General features: G+C 41.2%; 1 protein-coding gene across 4 annotated transcripts in view; it reads left to right on the top strand.

The window, feature by feature from the left end:
• Positions 1-22647, top strand: part of ARMC2 (armadillo repeat containing 2) — a 180399-nt gene that overhangs the window by 35987 nt on the left and 121765 nt on the right. For 3 of the 4 annotated variants that reach the window (XM_030928187.1, XM_030928185.1, XM_030928186.1), the window contains exons 6-7: positions 11150-11226; positions 16378-16476. In XM_030928187.1, the coding sequence (XP_030784047.1) occupies positions 11150-11226; positions 16378-16476 (176 nt within the window). Of the gene's footprint in view, positions 1-11149; positions 11227-16377; positions 16477-22167; positions 22344-22647 lie in introns of all 4 variants that reach the window. The other variant, XM_030928188.1, reaches the window with a different exon arrangement.

The raw sequence follows: 22647 nt of genomic DNA, 5'->3' as shown, positions 1-22647 counted from the left end.
AAAAAAAACTTTAGAGAGATCTTTTAGAAACTATTATTTCTTTGTGAAGACCCATTCATCTGAAGTTCTACAGTTCCTTCAGTTTCACCTCAATTTCTGTTTCTCTGTTAAGTTCAAGCAAAATTTATACTTAATGCTTTTTCACTACAGTAACATGTATGGTATGATTCCGTTTATATGTATACATTTACCTGCCCTCCCTCCTGCCCTTCTCTTCTTTCATTCTTCTATCTTTTCCTTTGAACATATGCAGAAATATGTCTGGAATGATGTTGACCACATATTATGATGTTTATTTCTGGGTGGTGGGATCCTGGATAATTTTTTAAAAATCTTCTTTGTACTTTATTATATTGCCCGGCCTTTAAAAATAATAAATATATCATTTTTTCAAAAACAATGAAGTCATTATTCTTTTAAAAAATTAAGAGCAATGTGGCTGAGAAACTTTCCATTTGGAAAAGACAAGACATTGGCCTGATTTTGTAGAGGCCCTTGTTGTTTCTGTCCGATAAGCATTTCCTGGTAAGCAGTGCCCTGTGCTGAGGGTTTGGAAGATAGAGGAGTTGACCCTGTCCATGAGGAGCTTACCAGCATGTCAGGCCTTGCTTCTCAAGTATGTTCCCTGGACCAGCAGCATCAGCATCCTCTGGGAGCCTGTTAGACATGCAGAACCTCGGTCCCGAGACTTACCAAATTAGAATCTGCATTTTTATAAGAACTCCAAGTGCTTTGAATGCACACACGAGGTCTCGAAGCACTGTTCAAAGATGAACTCAAATGCTGGAGGAATGAAAGGGGAACTGAAAGAAGGTATCCTGAGAGTTTAGAGGTCAGAGCAGCTAATTCTGACTTGAGGATCAAGGGAAAATTCCTAGAGTAGTTGGGATTTGGGGGTACATTTTGAAGGTTGACTTTCGTGAGGGATGGAGCACTGTGTTCTTGGCTAAAGGAGGAGCATAAGCCAGAGGTGGGATTTGACGTGGCAGGAGGCATCCTGAGGCTGCAAGCCATAGCACTGAGCAGCGTGTCTGGAAGGGAAGTTAGGGACACATGACAGATGGCCTTCAATGCCACTCCCAGGCATGTGGGTCCATTGTTTAAATAAAGGTGCACCACTGAGAGGTGACTTTCGCTGTCAGTTATGTGAAGGATGAATGGGGAGAGGAGAGCCTGGGACAAAGGAAGCCATTGGGAAGCAGTTGCAGCAGTTCTAGCATAAGGTGAGGGGAGCACGGCACCAGGCATTCAGAATGGAAAGCAGAGATGGAACCCTGCATCGCACTGGTTACCACAGTAGCATGCTGCAGAAGAGGCCAGTCACAGCCACAGCTCCCTGTACTGAACGAAGTCCTCCCAGATGCAGCACTGACAAGTTACAAGGGCTTTTCACATGCAGTGCCTTGAAACTGTGGGGCTTTGAATGTTAAGGGGAGTATGAAACCATGAGCCTTTACTCTTTTTTTTTTTTTTGGTGGAATTTTATTTATTTTTATTTTTTATTTTTATTATACTTTAAGTTCTAGGGTACATGTGCATAATGTGCAGGTTTGTTACATATGTATACTTGTGCCATGTTGGTGTGCTGCACCCATCAACTCGTCAGCACCCATCAATTCATTATTTATATCATGTATAACTCCCAATGCACTCCCTCCCCCCTCCCCCCTCCCCATGATAGGCCCCAGTGTGTGATGTTCCCCTTCCCGAGTCCAAGTGATCTCATTGTTCAATTCCCACCTATGAGTGAGAACATGCGGTGTTTGGTTTCCAGAGCCTTTACTCTTAAGCTAAGGGAATTTAAGGTTAACTAAGTTAAGCTAACATGGATAGCGACAAAGCAATATATCTAATTGTGTATATATATATATAGAACTTTAGTAATAACCAATTAGTGATTATTGAAAAAGGTGCCAAGGTGTGTGTGTGTGTGTGTGTATGTGTGTGTATTTTAGTCTTGTGCCCAAGCCAACACTATTAAGTACCTTGGAGGACTTTCTTAAAATTTTGATCTTACAGACATCCCTTTAAAACCATGTCCTTTAATTTCAAGTGTTTCTGTATAGCTGTTTAAGTAGAGTGTTTAAGTTTAGTAATTAAGAAAAAGTGATAATCTGGCTGGACGCGGTGACTTACACCTGTGATCTCAGCACTTTGGGAGGCCGAGGTTAGGAATTCAAGACCAGCCTGTCCAACATGGTGAAACCCCATTTCTACCAAAAATGCAAAAAAATTAGCCGGGTGTAGTCCCAGCTACTTGGGAGGCTGAGGCAGGAGAATTGCTTGAACCCAGGAGGCAGAGGTTGCAGTAAGCTGAGATCGCACCCCTGCACTCCAGCCTGGGTGACAGAGTGAGACTCCATCACACACAAAAAAAGAAAAGAAAATGTGATAATCTGTCTGGAAACTGTATATCTGGTGCTTTAGGCTATGAAACATGCTGAGGGGACCCTCCCTCTGTTGTCCACCCCTCCGTTGGTATTACCAAATTGCAGTCGAAGTATTGAAGAGACTATAAAGCAGGATCAGCAAACTAAGGCCCATGAGCTAAATCCAGCCCATTACCTGTTTTTGTAAATACAACTGTATTGGAACACAACCACACTCATCATTTACCTATTGTCCATGGCCATCTTCCAGCAAGAGTTGAGTACTTATGACAGAAACTGTGTGGCCACAAAGCCTAAAACATTTACTACCTTGAACCTACACAACTTGAATCTAGTTTGAAAAATGAAGTGTCTTTTTCTTATGGCAAGGATAAGTTTAGTTCAAAAGTTGCTAAATTTTCTCTTACCCATAAGCATCCTTTACAATTTCCTTGCATGTCGTTTTTTCCAAAGTGGAAATAAATTTATTGACTTTTTAAACATTCCAAATCCTTCTATTTAATCTACTTCTTAATATTTGTTTATTCCTCTAAAGTAGGAATAAACTACAGCCAGCCAGGTCTGGTGGCTCACGCCTGTAATCCCAGCACATTGGGAGGCCAAGGTGGGCCAATCACCTGTGGTTGGAAGTTCGAGACCCACTTGGACAACATGGTGAAGCCCCATCTCTACTAAAAATCCAAAAATTAGCCAGGTGTGGTGGCACATGCCTGTAATCCCAACTACTTGGGAGGCTGTGGCAGGAGAATCATTTGAGCCTGGGAGGTAAAGGTTGCAGTGAACAGAGATCACACCACTGCACTACAGCCTGGGCGACAGAGCAAGACTGTCTCAAAACAAATAAACAGACAAACTACAGCCCAGGAGCGAAATCTGGCCATCCATCTGGTTTTTGTTTGTTTGTTTTGTTTTTCTTTTTTACACCCCTTGAGCTAAGAATGGTTTATATACTTTTAAAAATCATTACATTTTTAATGGTTGCAAATGTAGCCACGTAGTACCTGGATTTTCCCACTTGGCCCACAAAGTATGCAGCATATATTATCTAGCTCTTTAGGGAAAAAGCTTGCTAACCTCTGACTAAAGAACCTTAGTCATAATAATTAGAACAACTGTCAGAATTACAGCACAATCTGAATTTTTTAGTTTTTTTTTTTTTTTTTTTTTTTTTTTTTTGAGACAGAGTCTCGCTCTCTTGCCCAGGCTAGAGTGCAGTGGTGCAATCTTGGCTCATTGCAACCTCCGCCTCCCAGGCTTAAGCAATTCTCGTGCCTCAGCCTCCCGAGTAGCTGGGATTATAGGTGCACGCCACCACACCAGCTAACTTTTGTATTTTTAGTAGAGATGTGGTTTCGCCATGTTGGCTAGGCTGGTCTTGAACTCCTGACCTCAAATGATTCGCCCACCTCAGCCTCCCAAAGTGCTGTAGTTACAGGCATGAGCCACCATCCCTGGCTGATTTTATAGTATTTTTAAAGAAATATACTTGTATTTCTTTGGGGTGCATGTGGTCCAGAAGTAGATATTTTCCACATGATTGACTCATGGATGGGCAGTGGTAACTCGAGTCAGTCCGTGTATAGCATTGCCATAGCCACAGATGGGTTCTGGCTGTTCAGAGTGAAATGTAGGACCCTCCTCCTCACTGATTACAAGAGAAGACTTTGCTATTGCTCTTAAACATGTAGGCTGAGGAAGAGAGGCCTGGGAATGCTCTACCCATTTTGCTTTCATCAGACCTCTACCCTGGTTACAGCTGGAACTGAGGGAAAGGCAGGGCTAAGAGAATCGTAGAAAGATGCAGCCAAAGATCTGATTGCACCACGCCTAAAACCCACCCTACCTGTCCACATTCGGGTTATGTGAGTCAATAAGTTCCGTTTATTGTTTAAATCCATTAAAATTAGGTTTTTGTTATTTGTTGATTAAGATATCCTAACGAACAAAACAGTGCCGATCTGCCTCTATGAATAATTTCACAGAGGAGCTTTAAGAAATAATTTCTGAAATTATTTTTGGTACACGAAAAATCATTGCAAAAAAATTTAATTACAGTCTTTAATAATATGGAGCAGGAAACTAGGAAGAACAATTTTGCTGGATGACTGAATCAAGATCCAAAAACATCTGATAGGCAGGAATGCTTTGCCAAATGCAGCACTGTGGAATTTAGGAGGAACGAGCAAAGGCCCAACCTGGATGGGAAAATCTGCCTTAGTGCACATGCAGGAAAAGATTAGAGACACCCACCACTGTGATGTGGCCACCAAACCGCTGATGTCATTTTAGGCTGAAGTGTTACTTAGAACATCTCTCTGTCCTCAAGCAATACTACCTTTGGCTGAGTGCTGGGTTCCAGACTTTAAATGGAATCCAGACAAGCAAACACTCACTTCAAGTAACTGAGTATCCTGGAAGAGATTTGAAACGGTATCATGTGAGGAACAGTTGAAGGGACTGGAGGAGTTTGCTGATGACATCAGCGATGACCACAACCATAATAGTAAACATGGATTATTTACCCTGTGCCTGGAACTGTGCCAACCAATTGCACATCCTATCATTTAGTCCTCACAACAGTCTCACACTGGGGGATAGTGTTATTTACCACCCCCTTAAACAGATGAGGAAAACAAAACTTACCCAAGGTCACACTGCTGTAAGTGGTTGAACCATGGGATTTAAACCATAGGAGATGACTCTGTGGGGAATGCAACATCTTTAAATATGTGCAGGATTATCAAGAAGGAAAAGGACAAAGATTTGTTTCATGCAGTTCCAATTAGTAGAACCAAGACCAATGAGTAGAGTTTACAGGAAAACAGATTTCTGTTGAGTACATAAGTCCATCTCTTCTTCCTTTTCTCCTTAACGGAGTGATTTTCTTTTCTTGATGCTTCCCTTCCCCATTCAGTCTTACCATGGGACTTCAGCTCTATGGCTGTGTGGAAACCCTGGTAGGCTTCCCCTGCTATCATATTCCTCCAGGGCTACATTCTGTTCTTTCCTCTGCCTGAAATCCTGCCAACCCTTGATTTGTAGAACCTCTTGAATGTGTTCCTTCTTCTCCAGTTCCACTGTCACCCTCAGATTAGTCCTTGTTCATCCTCTCCAAGTCTCCTAAATACTCCCATCATCGCACACCCCCAAATCCCATCACTTCCTTGTATAAGAACCTATGACAGTTCCTTATTGCCTGTCAAATCAGATTCATTTACTCAACCCATAGTGTGGGGCAACTGTTCCCAATACTTCTCACTGGAAACCTTCTATGACTGTCTTACTTGCCCTGGGCACTTATCCCCTGCCCTCAGTGTCAGGCTGCTTATGCCTGTCTTTATTTTCACTTGTGCTATTCCCCTTCTGGGAGTAGTGTTGTCATTTGCTGGTTTAACTTTTATTATTATTTTAATATTATTATTATTTTTTGAGGCAGAATCTTGCTCTTTCATCCAGGCTGGAGTGAAGTGATGCAATCTTGGCTTATTGCAACTTCCACCCCCCTGGGTTCAAGCGATTCTCCTGCCTCAGCCTCCTGAGTAGCTGGAATTACAGGCACCCGCCACCAGGCCTGGCTAATTTTTGTATTTTTAGTAGAGATGGGGTTTCACCATGTTGGTCAGGCTAGTCTTGAACTCCTGACCTCAAATGATCCGCCTGCCTCAGCCTCCCAAAGTGCTGGGATTACAGGTGTGAGCCACTGCACCCTGCCTATTATTATTTTTGAGACAGGGTCTCACTCTGTCACCCAAGCTGGAATGTAGTGGCACAATCACAGCTCACTGCAGCCTTGACCTTCTAGGCTCAAGCGATCCTCCTGCCTCAGCTTCCAAAGTGCCTGGGGCTATAGTTGTGTGCCACTATGCTAGATAGTATAAAAAAGTTTTTTAGAGGGAGGTCTTGCCATATTGCCCAGGCTGGTCTTGAGCTCCTTGAACTCCTAGGCGCAAGTGATCATCTCACCTAGGCCTCCCAAAGTGGTGGCATTACAGTCGTGGGCCACCATGCTGGCCAACTTTTACTCTTTAAAGGCCCATTTTGTGGTCCACTTCTCCCACTCACTAATCACTTCCTTCTTAGCACCCTCTAGTTCTTGCAATCTGTTTAATTTCACATTCTAGCACTTTATTAACAACTCTATTGGACTTTTCCATTGAAAAACAGTGGTTCCTTAGTTCCTCAGAGTAGATTTTAAACTTCATCAGGGCAATGCCATGCACATTCTTTAACTCAATAAGATTTGGCTCTGGACTGCTTAGATTAGTGATTATTGACTCATAAGGAAAGAGAAAATTAATCTCAGTTTATTAAGTTCTTCCAACATCAGTCACTGTACTAAGCAGAATCACTGCATTCGATTTAAGATGAGGAAACCAGGCTCAGCACAGTGGCTCACACCCGGCAATCCTAGCACTTTGGGAGGCCAAGATGGGAGGATTGCTTGAGACTAGGAGTTTTAGACGAGCCTGGTCAACATAGCAAGGCCCCCATCTCTGGTTAAAAAAATTTTTTTTTTTTTTTTTTTTAATGATGAAGAAACCAAAGCCAAGTAATTTGCCCAAGGTCACAGTGCCAATAAAAGTTAGACCCAGGACCCAAACTCAGGCAGCTTGGGTTCAGAGCCTACACATACCCTCCACACCATAAGGATCACATAGAACAGCAGTTAATCCCAGTCCTGTGCTCTTTTTTTTTTTTCTAACATTATTATTATCTTTTTAAAATTATACTTTAAGTTCTGGGATACATGTGCAGAATGTGCAGTTTTGTTACATAGGTATACGCGTGCCATGGTGGTTTCCTGCGCACATCAGCCCATCATCTACATTAGGTATTTCTCCTAATGCTATCCCTCCCCTAGCTCCCCACCCCCCAACAGGCCCCAGTGTGTGATGTTCCCCTCCCTGTGTCCATGTGTTCTCATTGTTCAACGCCCACTTATGAGTGAGAACATGGGGTGTTTGGTTTTCTGTTCTTGTGTTGGTTTGCTGAGGATGATGGTTTCCGGCTTCGTCCATGTCCCTTCAAAGGACGTGAACTCATCCTTTTTTATGGTCGCATTGTATTCCATGGTGTATATGTGTTACATTTTCTTTATCCAGTCTATCATTGATGGACATTTGGGTTGGTTCCATGTTTTTGCTATTGTGAACAGTGCCACAATAAACATACGTATGTACATGTGTCTTTATAGTAGAATGATTTATAATCCTTTGGGTATATGCCCAGTAATGGGATTGCTGGGTCAAATGGTATTTCTGGTTCTAGATCCTTGAGGAATCGCCACACTGTCTTCCACAGTGGTTGAACTAATTTACACTCTCACCAACAGTGTACAAGTGTTCCTAAATTTCTCCACATCCTCTCCAGCATCTGTTGTTTCCTGACTTTTTAATGATTGCCATTCTAACTGGTGTGAGATGATATCGCATTGTAGTTTTGATTTGCATTTCTGTAATGACCAGTGATGATGAGCTTTTTAAAATATATTTGTTGGCCGCATAAATGTCTTCTTTTGAGAAGTGTCTGTTCATATCCTTCACCCATTTTTTGATAAGGTTGTTTGTTTTTTCTTGTAAATTTGTTTAAGTTCTTTGTAGATTCTGGATATTAGCCCTTTGTCAGATGGATAAATTGCAAAAATTTTCTCCCATTCCGTAGGTTGCCTGTTCACTCTGATGTTAGTTTCTTTTGCTGTGCAGAAGCTCTTTAGTTTAGTTAGATCCCATTTGTCAATTTTGGCTTTTGTTGCCGTTGCTTTTGGTGTTTTAGTCGTGAAGTCTTTGCCCATGCCTATGTTCTGAACGGTATTGCCTAGGTTTTCTTCTAGGGTTTTTATGGTTTTAGGTCTTAGGTTTACGTCTTTAATCCATCTTGAGTTAATTAGTTCTGTGCTCTTCTTGAGAACTGGAAGACTCAGCACTGCTGAGCTTTTGCATATAAGGACACTTCGTTTTTTCCCCTAGAAGTGGGGATACATACGTGTGGTATTTATGTGGGCAACCTCATCACTGACCATGACCTAGGGAGAGTGGACCATTGACTTTGGAAGCCCGTTAGTTGAAAAGTATCTTGCTTGATTTTAATAGTTGTATAGGGCAGGTGTATATATTGAAAGGAAGGCGTTGTCCCTCGTCTCAAACCTTCTCGTTATTTCTAGGAGTCATAAATATGAGAACTTCCTTGGCTCCACACCCTGACAAACTTTTGGTATTTTACTTTTCGCAGGGTTGATTCTTTTCTTTCTGCCTTCTTTGAGAGGTCCCAGTCCCCATAGCCATTTTTGATTGGCTTGGGACATTTGCTATCATGTATTTTTATTATGTACAAATAAAGCAGTTGTTTCCTAATATTAATTAGATAATTTTTGGAAAATTGGCTTCATCTTTTTCCTATTTTATGATTAAAGGATGTGTTAAGTGTTTTTTTTTTTTTTTTTTAAAAAAAGGTTGGGGGTGGCTGATGGGCGCTGTGGCTTACACCTGTTATCCTAGCACTTTAGGAGGCCGAGGCAGGCAGATCACCTGAGGTTGGGAGTTCAAGACCAGCCTGACCAACATGGAGAAACCCCGTCTCCACTAAAAATACAAAATTTGCCAGGCGTGGTGGCACACGCCTGCAATCCCAGCCACTCAGGAGGCTGAGGCAGGAGAATCCCTTGGACTTGGGAGGTGGAAGTTGGGGTGAGCCAAGATCACGCCATTGCACTCCAGCCTGGGCAACAAGACTGAAACTCTATCTCAAAAAAAAAAAAAAAAAAAATGGGGGGAACATGTTTATGAGGTAAAAAATGGTATTTGGAGAAGCTAATCTTCAGGGCGGTAGGAAAGGCCAAGGGCTAAGCTGCAACACAGCATAGTCACTGGGGGGCTCGCTACACAGGAAGCAGAAGCCACGGGCACATACAGATGTCCACGGGACTATCACATGTATAGGCCTTCTCTGTAAGCTTTTTGGAACAACTATTATATTTGATGGCTAAAAAGAAATTTTGATATAAAACTTGCACTCTTCTTCTCCTGGTGTTTTTTTACTTTGGAATTTTGTGCAGATATTTAAAAGTCAGTACTTCTAAGTGTCAGCTCTGGCTAAAGAGAAGCTGTATCCTTCAGAGATGTTCTCTACATTAAATAAAACTTTTTAAAAACTGGAGCATATAATCCTGCTATTGGCCAGCCACTGCTCTTTTGTTTGGGATACAAAATATTTGTCATCTGGGGACTGTCCAAATTTATTTTCAGTTTTTTAACGTTTAAAATATTTCTAAATATAAATATTTTCAGAGAATATTAATTTAATTTTAAAAATGGAACCAGGGCACATTTTTATGTAGTGGAAAGAGAAGTGAATTTATTATGAGACCTAGGTTCCAAATGTGTCTTTACTGTGTGACCTTGGGCACATCTGGCCAGCTGGAACACAATTTCTTTGTCTGCAGGGTTGAGGGGAGGGAGGAAGAGAGAAAAAGAGACAGAGGTCTTGGCCGGGCGCGGTGGCTCAAGCCTGTAATCCCAGCACTTTGGGAGGCCGAGACGGGCGGATCACAAGGTCAGGAGATCGAGACCATCCTGGCTAACACGGTGAAACCCCGTCTCTACTAAAAATACAAAAAAACTAGCCGGGCGAAGTGGCGGGCGCCTGTAGTCCCAGCTACTCGGGAGGCTGAGGCAGGAGAAGGGCGTAAACCCGGGAGGCGGAGCTTGCAGTGAGCTGAGATCCAGCCACTGCACTCCAGCCCCGGCGACAGAGTGAGACTCTGCCTCAAAAAAAAAAAAAAAAAAAAGAGACAGAGGTCTTTCCCAGCTCCCAAAGGCTAGGCTTTTGTAATCCAAGCATCCCAGAGTTCTTTCTTACTGTAACAGTGACCCCTTGTGGTATATGTCCTTAACCAATTTTGTTTTGATTTGCAAGGTAAACTGGATTTTTTATTCTTTCTAGTAACTGTATTTCATGTTGTTAGGCAAATATGACTTGTTTTAAAAAGATAAATCTTACTTGGAAATCAAAAGTAAATTAAAGCAGCATATCGAGGCCAGGGTGGTGGCTCATGCCTATAATCCCAACACTTTGGGAGGCCGAGGCGGGCAGATCACCTGCGGTCAGGAGTTTGAGAACAGCCTGGCCAACATGCCGAAACCCCGACTCTACTAAAAATACAAAAATTATCCGGGCATGGTGGCATGTGCCTGTAATCCCAGCTACTGGGGAGGCTAAGGCAGGTTGCAGTGGGCAGAGATTGTGCCACTGCACTCCAGCCTGAGCAACAGAGCAAGACTTCATCTCATAAAAACAAAAACAAAAACAAAAAAACAGCATATAGAGCACCAAACCCCACCTTATAAACAATTCTCAATGGTTTCTTCAGAAACTGTATATTGGCTGGGTGCAGTGGCTCACTCCTATAATACTAGCATTTTGGGAGGCTGAGGCAGGAGGATCACTTGAGACCCAGAATCACCAGCCTGTACGACATAGTGAGACCCTGTCTCTACAAAATATTTTTAAAAAAGTAACCAGACATGGTGGCATGTGCCTGTAGTCCCAGCTACTCGGGAGCCTGGGATGGGAGGATCACTTGCTCAAAGGAGTTCGACGCTGCAGTGAGCTGTGATCGCAGCACCACTGTACTCTAGCCTGGGTGACAGAGTGAGACCTATCTCAAAATAATAAAGAAGAAACTGTACATAGCAGACTCTTGTCATTTACAAAAATAGAAGTATTTTGACATTTGTGCTGAGTGTTTTATGTATTTCTTTTAGGGATCAGGGGAAGAGACATGCGAGGGCCTCATCACGCCCCAGTAGCTCAGACCTGAGCAGGCTGCAAACCAAAGCAGGTGAGGGATTCCCACACTCCTTCATCTGCAGCATCTCCACTTAAAGGAAAAATGTTTGCACTGAAGATATCTATGTTGGCTCACTGAAAACTTCAGGAAGTTTGTCCAATTTGATCACAAATCAACATTTATTTTTATACATTTTTATTATATTCATACAATCTTACCATCTTACCACTACCCAACTCTGATGCCTCGAACATCTGTAGATGACAGTCTTTTTTTTTGAGACAGAGTTTCTTGCTCTGTCGCCCAGGCTGGAGTGCAGTGGCGTGATCTCGGCTCACTGCAAGCTCCACCTCCTGGGTTCACACCATCCTTCTGCCCCAGCCTCCCGAGTAGCTGGGACTGCAGGCACCCGCCACCACGCTTGGCTAAGTTTTTGTATTTTTAGTAGAGATGGGGTTTCACCGTGTTAGCCAGGATGATCTCGATCTCCTGACCTCGTGATCCACCTGCCTCAGCCTCCCAAAATGCTGGAATTACAGGGGTGAGCCACCATGCCCGGCCTAGATGACAGTCTTAATGGTTTTGTAGAAATCATTTTGTAAAAGCATTTGGAAAGTTGCAAAACTTGACATTAACATAGTTCTTGGGTTAAAAACTTGAGTTCAAGGCATTGCTTGACTGGACATGGTGGCTCACACCTACAATCCCAGCACTTTGGAGGCAGGCGGATCACTTGAGGTCAGAAGTTCAAGACCAGCCTGGCCAACATTGTGAAACCCCATCTCTACCAAAAAAAAAAAAAAAAAATACAAAAATTAGCTAGGCATGGTGTGAGGGAGTGGGGTACCTGTAATCCCAACTACTTGGGAGGCTGAGGCAGGAGAATCACTTGAACCTGGGAGATGGAGTTTGCAGTGAGCCTAGATCATACCACTGCACTCCAGTCTGGGCAACAGAAGGAGACTTGTCTCAAAAAAAAAAAAAAAAAAAAAAAAAAACATTGCTCACTTAAATGAAACTATATTAACTTTACTAAGACCGTCCTTTGGGCCTTTAAACTGTTTAATTGAGAAAATATGTAACAATATAAACCACAGTCTAGAAATGATACAAAATGTATTCATGCAATAGAATATAGTTGTTAGAAAAGTGAAATTATGGGCTTTTGTATATTGTAATATTGAGTAAATTCAGTATAAACATAATATGAGATGAAACAAGTTGCAAAAGCAAAGACATATATTGTTTGCGGATACACAGCCCTGTGGTAAAGCATGTGAAGTCAAGTGTAAACATAGTAACCAGTGGATTTAGGATGGTGGTAACCCCTAGAGGGAGAGGGAGGAGGAGAGATGCAGGGAGCCACACATCTGTAATGTTTCATTTCTTTAAAATAAGGGAAAGGATAAAAATTTGGCAAAATGTTAATATCTGACCAAACTAGTATGGGGTACACTAGTGTCTGTTATACTCTTCATATATTTTTGTACACATGAGATTTTACAATACTAAATACTAGATTTTAAAAATTGTTATCTTCAAAACTTAGTTTTTTATCAATAAAATGACTTTTGTGCCATTGGGAATTTCTTTACTCAGGAAAATCTTAGATATAGTAATTTTCGAGCCAGCATAGTTGCTAAGGATTTTACATTTACATGCTAAAAACATCAGCCAATCCAAACATTGTGTCAGGTTTTTGTGTCCAGAACTCGAAGCTGTGGTTAACAACTATAACCACTGAGACAGCAAAATCTTCAAAAACATGCTGAGATTTTTGCTTGACTTACCCAATTTCCTGTTGAATCATAATGTTTATATTTAGCAAACTGTGAACCTAGATGAAAGTGCTTTCTAAAATATTAGATTGTTGCCCAAGATTGAGACAACCTTTTTGTTATTTGTGTGTCTGTGTGTATCTTAAAAAGCAGTCATATGATTCCATGCTTCATTTTCTAGAGTAACTCAGGCATTGTGTATAAAATGGAGGCAGGGGGAGGCCCAGGGTGAGTGAAGAGGTAGAAAGGCTGTAGCCAGACACAACTGTGCACTTTGAAATTCCTAGGAGAGGGTTGGAAGGAAACCCTCATACCAGTGACTCAGTAACTTCGGTTCTGAGAAGAAGCCAATCTCAGAAACATTCATAAGGGCCCATGAGGGTTAAATAAATTGTTCTGTGATTTCTGACTCACCCCTCTAATTTAGCTCTTTCTGGGATGAATAAGTTATCCATTTTATTTGTCCTGAAAAACAGTTGATAGTCATGGTTTCTCATAGAACTTCTGTATTAAGCAGCATATTGCATAGGAGGTAAAAAATGCAGATTTGAACTTATTGGACTCAAAGTCTAGTTTCTAGTAAATTTAAGTGTGTCATAAATATGTGTGGATTAAATAACTCGCCTGACTTATTTTCTGGCTTTCACTTGCCTTGATAAATGTTTATTTTATTTTATTCTTTATATACTTTGGACTTTGAATAGGTTAATTATCCACAAATATGAGAAACTATGTTTTTTGTATTACTTGAATATTTATGTTTAGTTTTAGAATCCACATCCATAAATTATCAAAGTTAAGGCAGATTCATAAAAACAATGATCCAAAAGATTGAGATGGTAGTCTACAAACTATCTGTAGTTCCAAAATCCCTGAGCCTGATGGGAAGTCAGTTAGAGTCTTCATTTTGTTACTGTGAATGTTCATATATTTTGCTACAAGGTGCTGCTGCAGAAGACCCTACGGGGGTGGTTTGTAATGTGCAATGTGTATACTATACTGACTTTCTAAAATCCATATGTTTCTGAATCCCAAACCATATCTGATTCCAAAGGTTTTGGATAAGGGATCGTGAATCTGTACTGATGTGGACTAATTTGTCCTAAAGACAATTCAATTTAGTATTTTATGGTGAAGTCTTGCACTGGGTTAGATAGATTATCTGAAACCTTGCTATTAAGGCTATTTACTGCACTGCAAATGTTTAATAATAGCTTTGTTGACAACCTCTTTCTATTTACTTTTGCTGCTTGGGTGATCTTGGATGCCCTGTGTGGGTCAGCTGCTCTTGGCAGTGGGAAGAGTTGATAAAAGGCAAGCCTGGACTTGCTGCAACCGGGAGTGGCCATTTCTAGCATGTAGTATAACAGGGGAAGGCCTCTGTGTTGGGCGGGATAGGTAGATTGTACAGCATCCCTGCTTCTCCTGGGTGACATCAGCACCATTTGATGGTGTGAGTGTTCAGAATTCAAATACATCTCTGAATTCAAATGAGTTTTTTAATACATGCCATTATGTGTTATCTATGGATTTCTCTGCTATTTGTACAGATAATCATCAAGGGGCTTTATTGGATTTCTTGATGCAGAGAATTTTATTTTAATCCATATTAATATTAAAAAATATTAATATGGATATGTACTAAGGTATTACACACATTTAATATGTGTTGTATATATTTTTCTCTTCAAAAATAATAAGAATGCATTAGAGGCATTGGAAAATACAGAAGAGCACAAATAAATTAATAATCCTAATCCCAATATTTAGAGATAACTATTGTTACCCCATTTTACAGAAGAGAGGTGAAGCAATTTGCCCATAGTCAAGCAGCTAGTAGGTGGCAGAGCTAGGATTCAAACTCAGGTGGTGACTCCAAACCTGTGCTATTAACAGGCCTCCTGCTCAACTTGTCTGTCCTTTGTTTAAAGTAACCTGAAAATATATGGGCCATATACCCTTTTGCTCCTTTCTCTGTGTCTGTCTCTTTGTCTTTCTCTGCCTCTTGTCTCTCTCTCTTCCAACCTCTCACCTTCTGATTGTTCCTGATTTTTAACTCTTTATGTGACATTTTTAGGGTCCAGGCACCTTCTGTGTGTACACTTAATTGGTACCAGGTCCACCCTGCCCCTAGAGGGCGTGGACTCCCTGACTTGATGTAGACCAAGTGCCAGATAAAGGATTTAAAGAGTGGTCTTCAGAGAAGGGAGACTGAGGAATACATCTCCAGCACTGTTGAGTAATGCCTCAGCACAGCAATGCCACCTCCAGCTACAGTCAGTGTTTTAGATCTTGAGATACTGCTTGTGTGAAATATAATCATAATTTGCAATTTCTAACATGAGTTAGATTTCCCCCCAATGTTACCCTTTAGTTGGCTAGTTTGCTGCAAGTCAGCATAGCTTTGAGGTTAAGTGCAGAGGCTGGGGCGCTATATGACACTGGGCAGATAACTTAATACACCTGGGCTCCACTTTCTTCACCTGCAAAATGGGGATTGTTTGGGAACCTCCTCATAGTGTTACTGCAAAAATGAAATAGAGGCCTCCTGCATCTAGAGTACACACAGTCAATGGTTGCTGTTCCCTGCAACCCATATTCACAGGCAGCATCTACTCTTGATGGCTTGTTAGTATCATACAGGTATGAGATACTGCAGGGGTGATTACCTGTTTGTGTGCTTGTTTAATCAGGGAAATGAAATTAATTATATACTGTATATTGCTAAAGGCTTGGCACTGAGCTCAGAGCTTTACCTATACCATGTATTTTAATTCTCATACCCTCGAAGGCAAATACTCTGTTTTGCTAATGAGGAAACAGAGACTCAGAAAGGATAAGAAACTGGACCCCAGTCACTCACCATGTCCTTAATGGAGTTGGGATTTGAATTGAGATTTGTCAGCCCCCAAGGCCCCGGCTTTTCTGCTGCACCACACAAAATCACTTGGCATTAATGCTACTGGCCCCATGTTAGTGTGGACATTTTATTTCTATAGAAAAGAAAGTCATTTTAGGTCTCCCTTTTAGAAAATTTTTCATTACGCATTTTCAAAATCCTTATTCTTTACATATCTATAGTTATTTATTCTACATTACAGAGGGATACATTTAAGTAAAAATGAACTCAGAACTGTTTGCCTTACTGACAGTCATCAGTATTTACAAAGCTGACTACTTTATGAAGTGACCAGATCATATTTTAAAGTTCTGACTGTTTTACGTTATCCAGTCTGAGTTTAATTTGGGGTAATTTGATTAGAAGACCTGTAGTTCTAATGAGAAATAGTCAGGCTTGGGGAGCAAAGGGTAATTTAATTCTCTAGTTTATTAATTGTAGTGATGAATAGTAAAGGCTTTTGACTGTGCTTCATGACAACTCCTTTTTCATAACTTTTTCTCCTGTTCTGGATTTCTTTTGCAGTCCCAAAAGCTGACCTGCAAGAAAAGGACGCAGAAATAGAAGTAGACGAAGTCTTTTGGAATACAAGGATTGTACCAATTTTGCGTGAATTAGAAAAGGGTAAACAAAACAAAACAAAAATCTGTTTTTGTTTTTTTTAAAACAATACCTGTAGTTATTTATGTGTTCCCCATTGCCCTGATATTTTTAGTAAGTTTTCACTATCATTTCTGTGAACATGTTCAAAAACAAATGAAGTCATCTATTTATTTACCCTGTGTGTATTAAATAATACATGCACACATAATTTTTAGTAAGATTATGCTTTAAATGCACTAAGAGAGCCAATTTCTAAAATTTCCTTTGTAATATAAATTAATTATCATTTACTCTGCCCAAGGAAATGCTGGTTTAACCTCTCTCAGGTGGCTGTTCACACTCAAGAAAGTAAAAGATTAAAACAGATTTCAGGCTTGGAAGCTGAGTCTCATAAACTGGCGTCCTTGACAGGTGTGCCCGTGGTTACCTTGGTCCAACTGGTATATGTCCTACTCTCTTGGAGGGAGCACATCTGTCAGGAATGCCACCCACAGCATGGGAAATGGCCTGGGATGTGTCTCCCACCCTTGCACTCTGAACTGCCCCAGAAGTGAAGGCCCACGATCGATGGGTCCCTGCAAGGGGAGGGAAAGCGTGTCATGGGATGGCCCTCCACTTTCTCCCTCTTTGCAGCTCCTCAAGTATTCTCTTTCTGAAGTTGAACCAGGCTCCTCTGGAGCAGTGGTCATAGCCCTAGGGTGAGCCCAGTGCCTGGCACACAGTGCACAGTAAGCCTTTGCTAGGAGTTGTTGGTGAGCAAACCAGCTTGGTAGCCACAGGAATATGCTCTAAGAGAAGCAGGGTAAATGAATCCTCGCCAGCAACCAAACAGGGACGTGCTGCAAAAGACCTGATTCCCGAAAGGTTCAAATGACCTCACCCCTCCTTGCTCCCCATTGGTGCTTGGCTGTGTTCATGGTTAATGTGGGAGCCCTGGACAGGGTTTCTGGTCCCGGTGCTGCTACTCGCTAAGCATATGGCCATGAGGAGTCACCTAGACTCTGTGTGCAATAGTGTCCTCACCTGCCAGACAAGGTGGAGACTAGGTTATCTCAAAAGGCTTCTGCAGCCCAAAGTCCTAAGGATATGAATGTGATGACTTTTTCCCCTCTAGAGTTACTAGGTTCCCCCTCATATTAGTGTGCCAGGTTAGCTTTGGGCCCTTTATCTTAGGAGATAATGTGCAAACAATAGTGAGAAGAACAATGAGTCTGGGTAAAGGTTACACAAGAAAATATATTGCAGAACATTGAATGGGGACACTGAGTGAGTATTGTGAAGGCCTTTCTTGTAGGAAGTCTTCCTACAGGAAAGAAAAATCCTACAAGAAGGATTTTTTTTTTTTTTTTGAGACAGAGTGTCGCTCTGTCACTCAGGCTAGAGTACAGTGGCACAATCTTGGCTCACTGCAACTTCCGCCTCCTGGGTTCAAGCTATTCTTCTGCCTCAGCCTCCTGAGTAGCTGGGACTACAGGCACCTGCCATCACGCCTAGCTAATTTTTTTGTATTTTTAGCAGAGATGGGAGTTTCATCATATTGGCCAGGCTGGTCTCAAACTCCTGACCTTATGATCCACCTGCCTTGGCCTCCCAAAGTGCTGGGATTACAGGTGTGAGCCACCGCACCTGACCAGGATTTTTTTTAAAGAGAGGGGTCTCACTAATGCTGCCCAGGCTGGCCTTGAACTCTTGGGCTGAAGTAGTTCTCACACTACAGGCTCATACCACCATGTCCAGCTCAGCCGGAAGGATTTTAAGAGGGTGCTAAGGGCTCTGCCTACCATGCACACTAGTAGAGAAAATTTAACAGGAGTAGGGATTTGAAATGTGAATGAATCTCCCTTCTCAGGAGAAGGCTTATTAAACACGGAAATATGGCATCTCTCTCCCTAGATAACATTAAGAACAGCAAATGGATCAGGCATGGTGGCTCACGCCTGTAATCCCAGCATTTTGGGGGGCCAAGGCAAGAGTATCACTTGAGCTCAGGAGTTTGAGACCAGCCTGAGCAACATGGAGAAACCCCATGTGTACAAAAAATACAAAAATTAGCTGAGCATAGTGGCATGCACTTGTAGTTCCAGCTACGTGGTAGGCTGAGGCTGGAGGGTCACTTGAGCCTGGGAGGTCAAGGCTGCAGTGAGCCGTGATTGTGCCAGTGCACTGCAGCTTGGGTAACAGAAAGAGACCCTGTCTCAAAAAACAAAACAAAACAAAACAAAACACCAGCGAATGGTGGCAGGGCTGGATTACTTGATCCCTTGAGAAATTTTTCTTTTTCTTTTTTTAACTTTTGACATAATTTGAGACTTACAGAAAAGTTGCAAGAGTATCACAAAAAATGCTGTATATTCTTCATCCAGATCACCCCAATAGTAACACTTTGCCACATTTGCTTTCTCATTCTCTCCCTTCCCCGTCCCTCTCTTTTTCTCTACCCCAACACAGTTTTTTTTTCTTTAACCTTTTGAGAACAGGTTGCCAACCTAATGTCCCATATTTCTAAGTATTTTGGCATGCATATTTTAATTTTTTCTTTTTTCTTTTTCTTTTTCTTTTTTTTTTTTTTTGAGATGGAGTCTCGCTCTTGTCACCCAGGCTGGAGTGCAGTGGCATGATCTTGGCTCACTGCAACCCCCACCTCCTAGGTTCAAGCGGTTCTCCTGCCTCAGCCTCCCGCGTAGCTGGGACTACAGGTGCATGCCACCACGCTTGGCTAATTTTTTTTTTTTTTTTAGTAGAGACGCGGTTTCATCATATTGGCCAGTCTGGTCTTGAACTCCTGACCTTATGATCCACCCACCTCGGCCTCCCAAAGTGCTGGGATTGCAGGTGTGAGCCACCATGCCTGGCCTAATTTTTTTTTTGAGACAGAGTCCTACTCTGTTGCCCAGGCTGGAGTGCAGTGGCACGATCTCAGCTCACTGCAACCTCCACCTCCTGGGTTCAAGCAATTCTTGTGCCTCTGCTTCCTGAGTGGCTGGGATGGTAAGTGCATACCACCACACCCTGCTAATTTTTTGTATTTTTAGTAGAGACTGGATTTTGGTATGTTGGCCAGGCTGGTCTCAAACTTGTGGCCTCAAGTGATCCACCTGCCTCGGCCTTCCAAAGTTTTGGGATTATAGTGAGCCACTGAGCCTGGCTGGCATGTATATTTTTTAGAAACAAAAGCATTCTCTTATATATCTGGAAATTACTATACAATACTATACAAATCTTACTCAAATTTTGCCAATTTGTCCCAATACTTTCCTTTATAGAAAAAATAAAAGCCTGGATCACAAGTTCTCATCATTTGCCACATCTCTTTCGTGATCTTGATCTATTTGAGGAATATTTTACAAACTGTCCTGCAGATTGGGTTTGTCTGATGTTTTCCCCGTGATGAGCTCCAGGTTAGCATCTTGGGCAGGCAGAGCACATGAGTGCCGCTGTGTCCCTGTCAGCGCCTCCTGCCAGGAGTACACGATGCTGCTGCGTTCTGTTGCTGGTGGTGTCCCACAGCTGTACCCACTGTCAAGTTTTTATTCTTTCCTTTGTGATGAATACATATATTGGAGGATAGAAGTTACTCTGAGATTATGTTACTCTCTGTTACACATCAAACTTTTACCCACTAGATTTAGCCCCTTGCAAATCTTGATAGTTCGTAGATTAAAGTTGTCTTTTGCAGCTATAGAGCATTTATAACAAACTATTTGGTATAAAGGATTGATTTGATCAATAGTTTAAAATTTGACCCGTGAGCCTTTCTTTCTAACCTCTTTTTTAAAGCTAAAAACAAGTATTCTTGAATAGAACCTACCAGGCTGAAGAGTTTGTGGAAGGAAGTGTTAGAAAAATACTTGGAGGACCACCCACTGCCAACGAGTGGCCCAGAGTCTGGACTTAGGGTTTGTAAAGAAACTGCCAGTCACAGAAGAATAAAACAACAAAACACAAGTGTTTCATACAATAGGAGTTCAGGTTTTTCCCTTTATTTAAAGTTAGTCTAAGTCATTTCCCATCAATTCATTCATTTAAGTGCATAACCGAAAGACATTGAAGGTTACTTAGCTATTGAGGTTTAAAATTTTTTCTTAGATGTTATTGTTGAAAAGAGCTAAAAATGGCCTGAGTCACTTCCTTCTGCAGGCACACACTTCCTCTATGTGGGCTTCTAAGAGCACATTATGGTATTTATTTAAGATTGGTTTCCTACTTTTAAATTTCATGAAGGAATCTATCAGAGATAATATTATTCAACACAATACGTTAGATTATTTTATTTCCCCTCATGTTCCATTTTTTTGTGCTACTTTTCTTCTTTGTATGCCAATTAGTGTGGCTACCACTTTCAAAAATTACTTTCCTAGGCTGGGTGTGGTGGCTCACACCTGTAATCCCAGGACTTTGGGAGGCTGAGGCAGGTGGATCACTTGAGATTAGGAGTTTGAGACCAGCCTGGGCAAAATGGCAAAACCGCATCTCTACCAAAAATACAAAAATTAGCCAGGCGTGGTGACACGCGTCTGGAGTCTCAGCTACTCAGGAGGCTGAGGCAGGAGGATTGCTTGAGCCTGAGAGGTGGAGCTTGCAGTGAGCCAAGAATGTGCCACTGCACTTCAGTCTGGGTGACAGAGTGAGACTCCATCTCAAAAAAAAAAAAAAAAAAATTACTTTCCTCACAATCATAATTATAAAATGAAAGGTTCTAGATCTCCCTGTTTCCTAACTAAAATATTCTTCTTTTTTTTAATTTATTTTTTATTTTATTTTATTTTGGAAGTAGGATCTTGCTATATTGCCCAGGCTGGCGTTGAACCTAGCATCAAGCAACCCTCCCACCTCAGCCTCCCAAAGTGCCGGACTACAGGCGTGAGCAACCCCAAAAATCTTTTTATTCTCCTGTTTTCTAATAACCACCTCCAGATAATGGTGGATTTTGTGACATTTCAGGCTTTTGTTCTATTAGAGCCCTCTTTTCTTAGATGATGAGCATTATTCTCATAGGAAAATATTGATCATTGTTTTTGTCAACAGATATATTAGAAAATGAATATGTATGAAGTTATGCTATATACAGTATTCTATACAGTATTCTCACTGTACCATGTGCTGTTGATAGATATGTAAGACTGGCTCACTTAGCATGACATCTGTTTGATGGCACTGGTCATATAACACAACACACACATATGTACATGAAAAATAAGTAACCTAAGGTAATGTTTGTGAATGTGGAACAGTGCATCTTTTCTGAAGCAGCTACAACATAAACAGAGCCTCGAAGGACCAAAAACAGTAGGAATGAGGGTTATGGAGAACATTTTAGGCTAATAGAACTATGCAAAAAAGAGTTGAAGGTCAAGATGCAAGTGGCACGCGTCTGTGAGACTGAGCAGAGCACGGGCTGAGGTGGAGGGCGTTTGGAGTAAAGGAGGCCAACTGAAGCAGGTAGAAGTCCCATTCTCCAATACCTCTTTGAAAGACTGTGTATTCTAGATAAGCTAATGACTGGTAAGTAATAAGTCAACACGGTAGGAGATGGATCAAAGGGATGAAAAAAATCAGGTAGATGGAAGTGATAAGATAAGGAAAAAAATAGACTTCAGGAATTTGAAGATATCCAAGGAAATAATGACAGGGTTTTTACTCACACTGTGTTTGACACACTTGAAAACTTAATCTTAATTATTAAGTGTTGCTTTACTCTCTTTGCTCTGACAGAAGAAAACATTGAAACAGTTTGTGCTGCTTGCACACAACTTCATCATGCTTTAGAGGAAGGAAACATGCTTGGAAATAAATTTAAGAGAAGAAGTATTCTCCTGAAGACCCTATGTAAACTAGTTGATGTTGGTTCAGACTTGCTCAGCCTTAAACTTGCAAAAATAATTCTAGCAGTAAGTTTTTCTTTCCTCTGGTCTAGTAGACTATATCACATAAAAGCTTTGTTTAATGCTTTATTTGTAAATATTACAAAGAATATTAAAAATGTAGTGTATTTGTTTAGAATCTTGGAAAAAACTAAAGTAATAAACTGACATCTCAGAATTTGACCAGGAAGTATTATCTAAGGAACTAAAGCTGAGTACATAGAAAATGTTCAAAGAAACTCTTAACATTTTTGGACTACAACTAAGTTTAAAAAAAAAAAAAAAAAAGAAAAGAAGGAAGGAAAGAAAGGCAAGAAAGAAAAAGAAATAA

The sequence above is a fragment of the Rhinopithecus roxellana genome, chromosome 4 (assembly GCF_007565055.1).
Source record: "Rhinopithecus roxellana isolate Shanxi Qingling chromosome 4, ASM756505v1, whole genome shotgun sequence".
Taxonomy (NCBI): Eukaryota; Metazoa; Chordata; class Mammalia; order Primates; family Cercopithecidae; genus Rhinopithecus; species Rhinopithecus roxellana.
The sequence above is the reverse complement of the archived record's forward strand: the minus strand, read 5'-3'. Positions and strand labels throughout refer to the sequence as shown.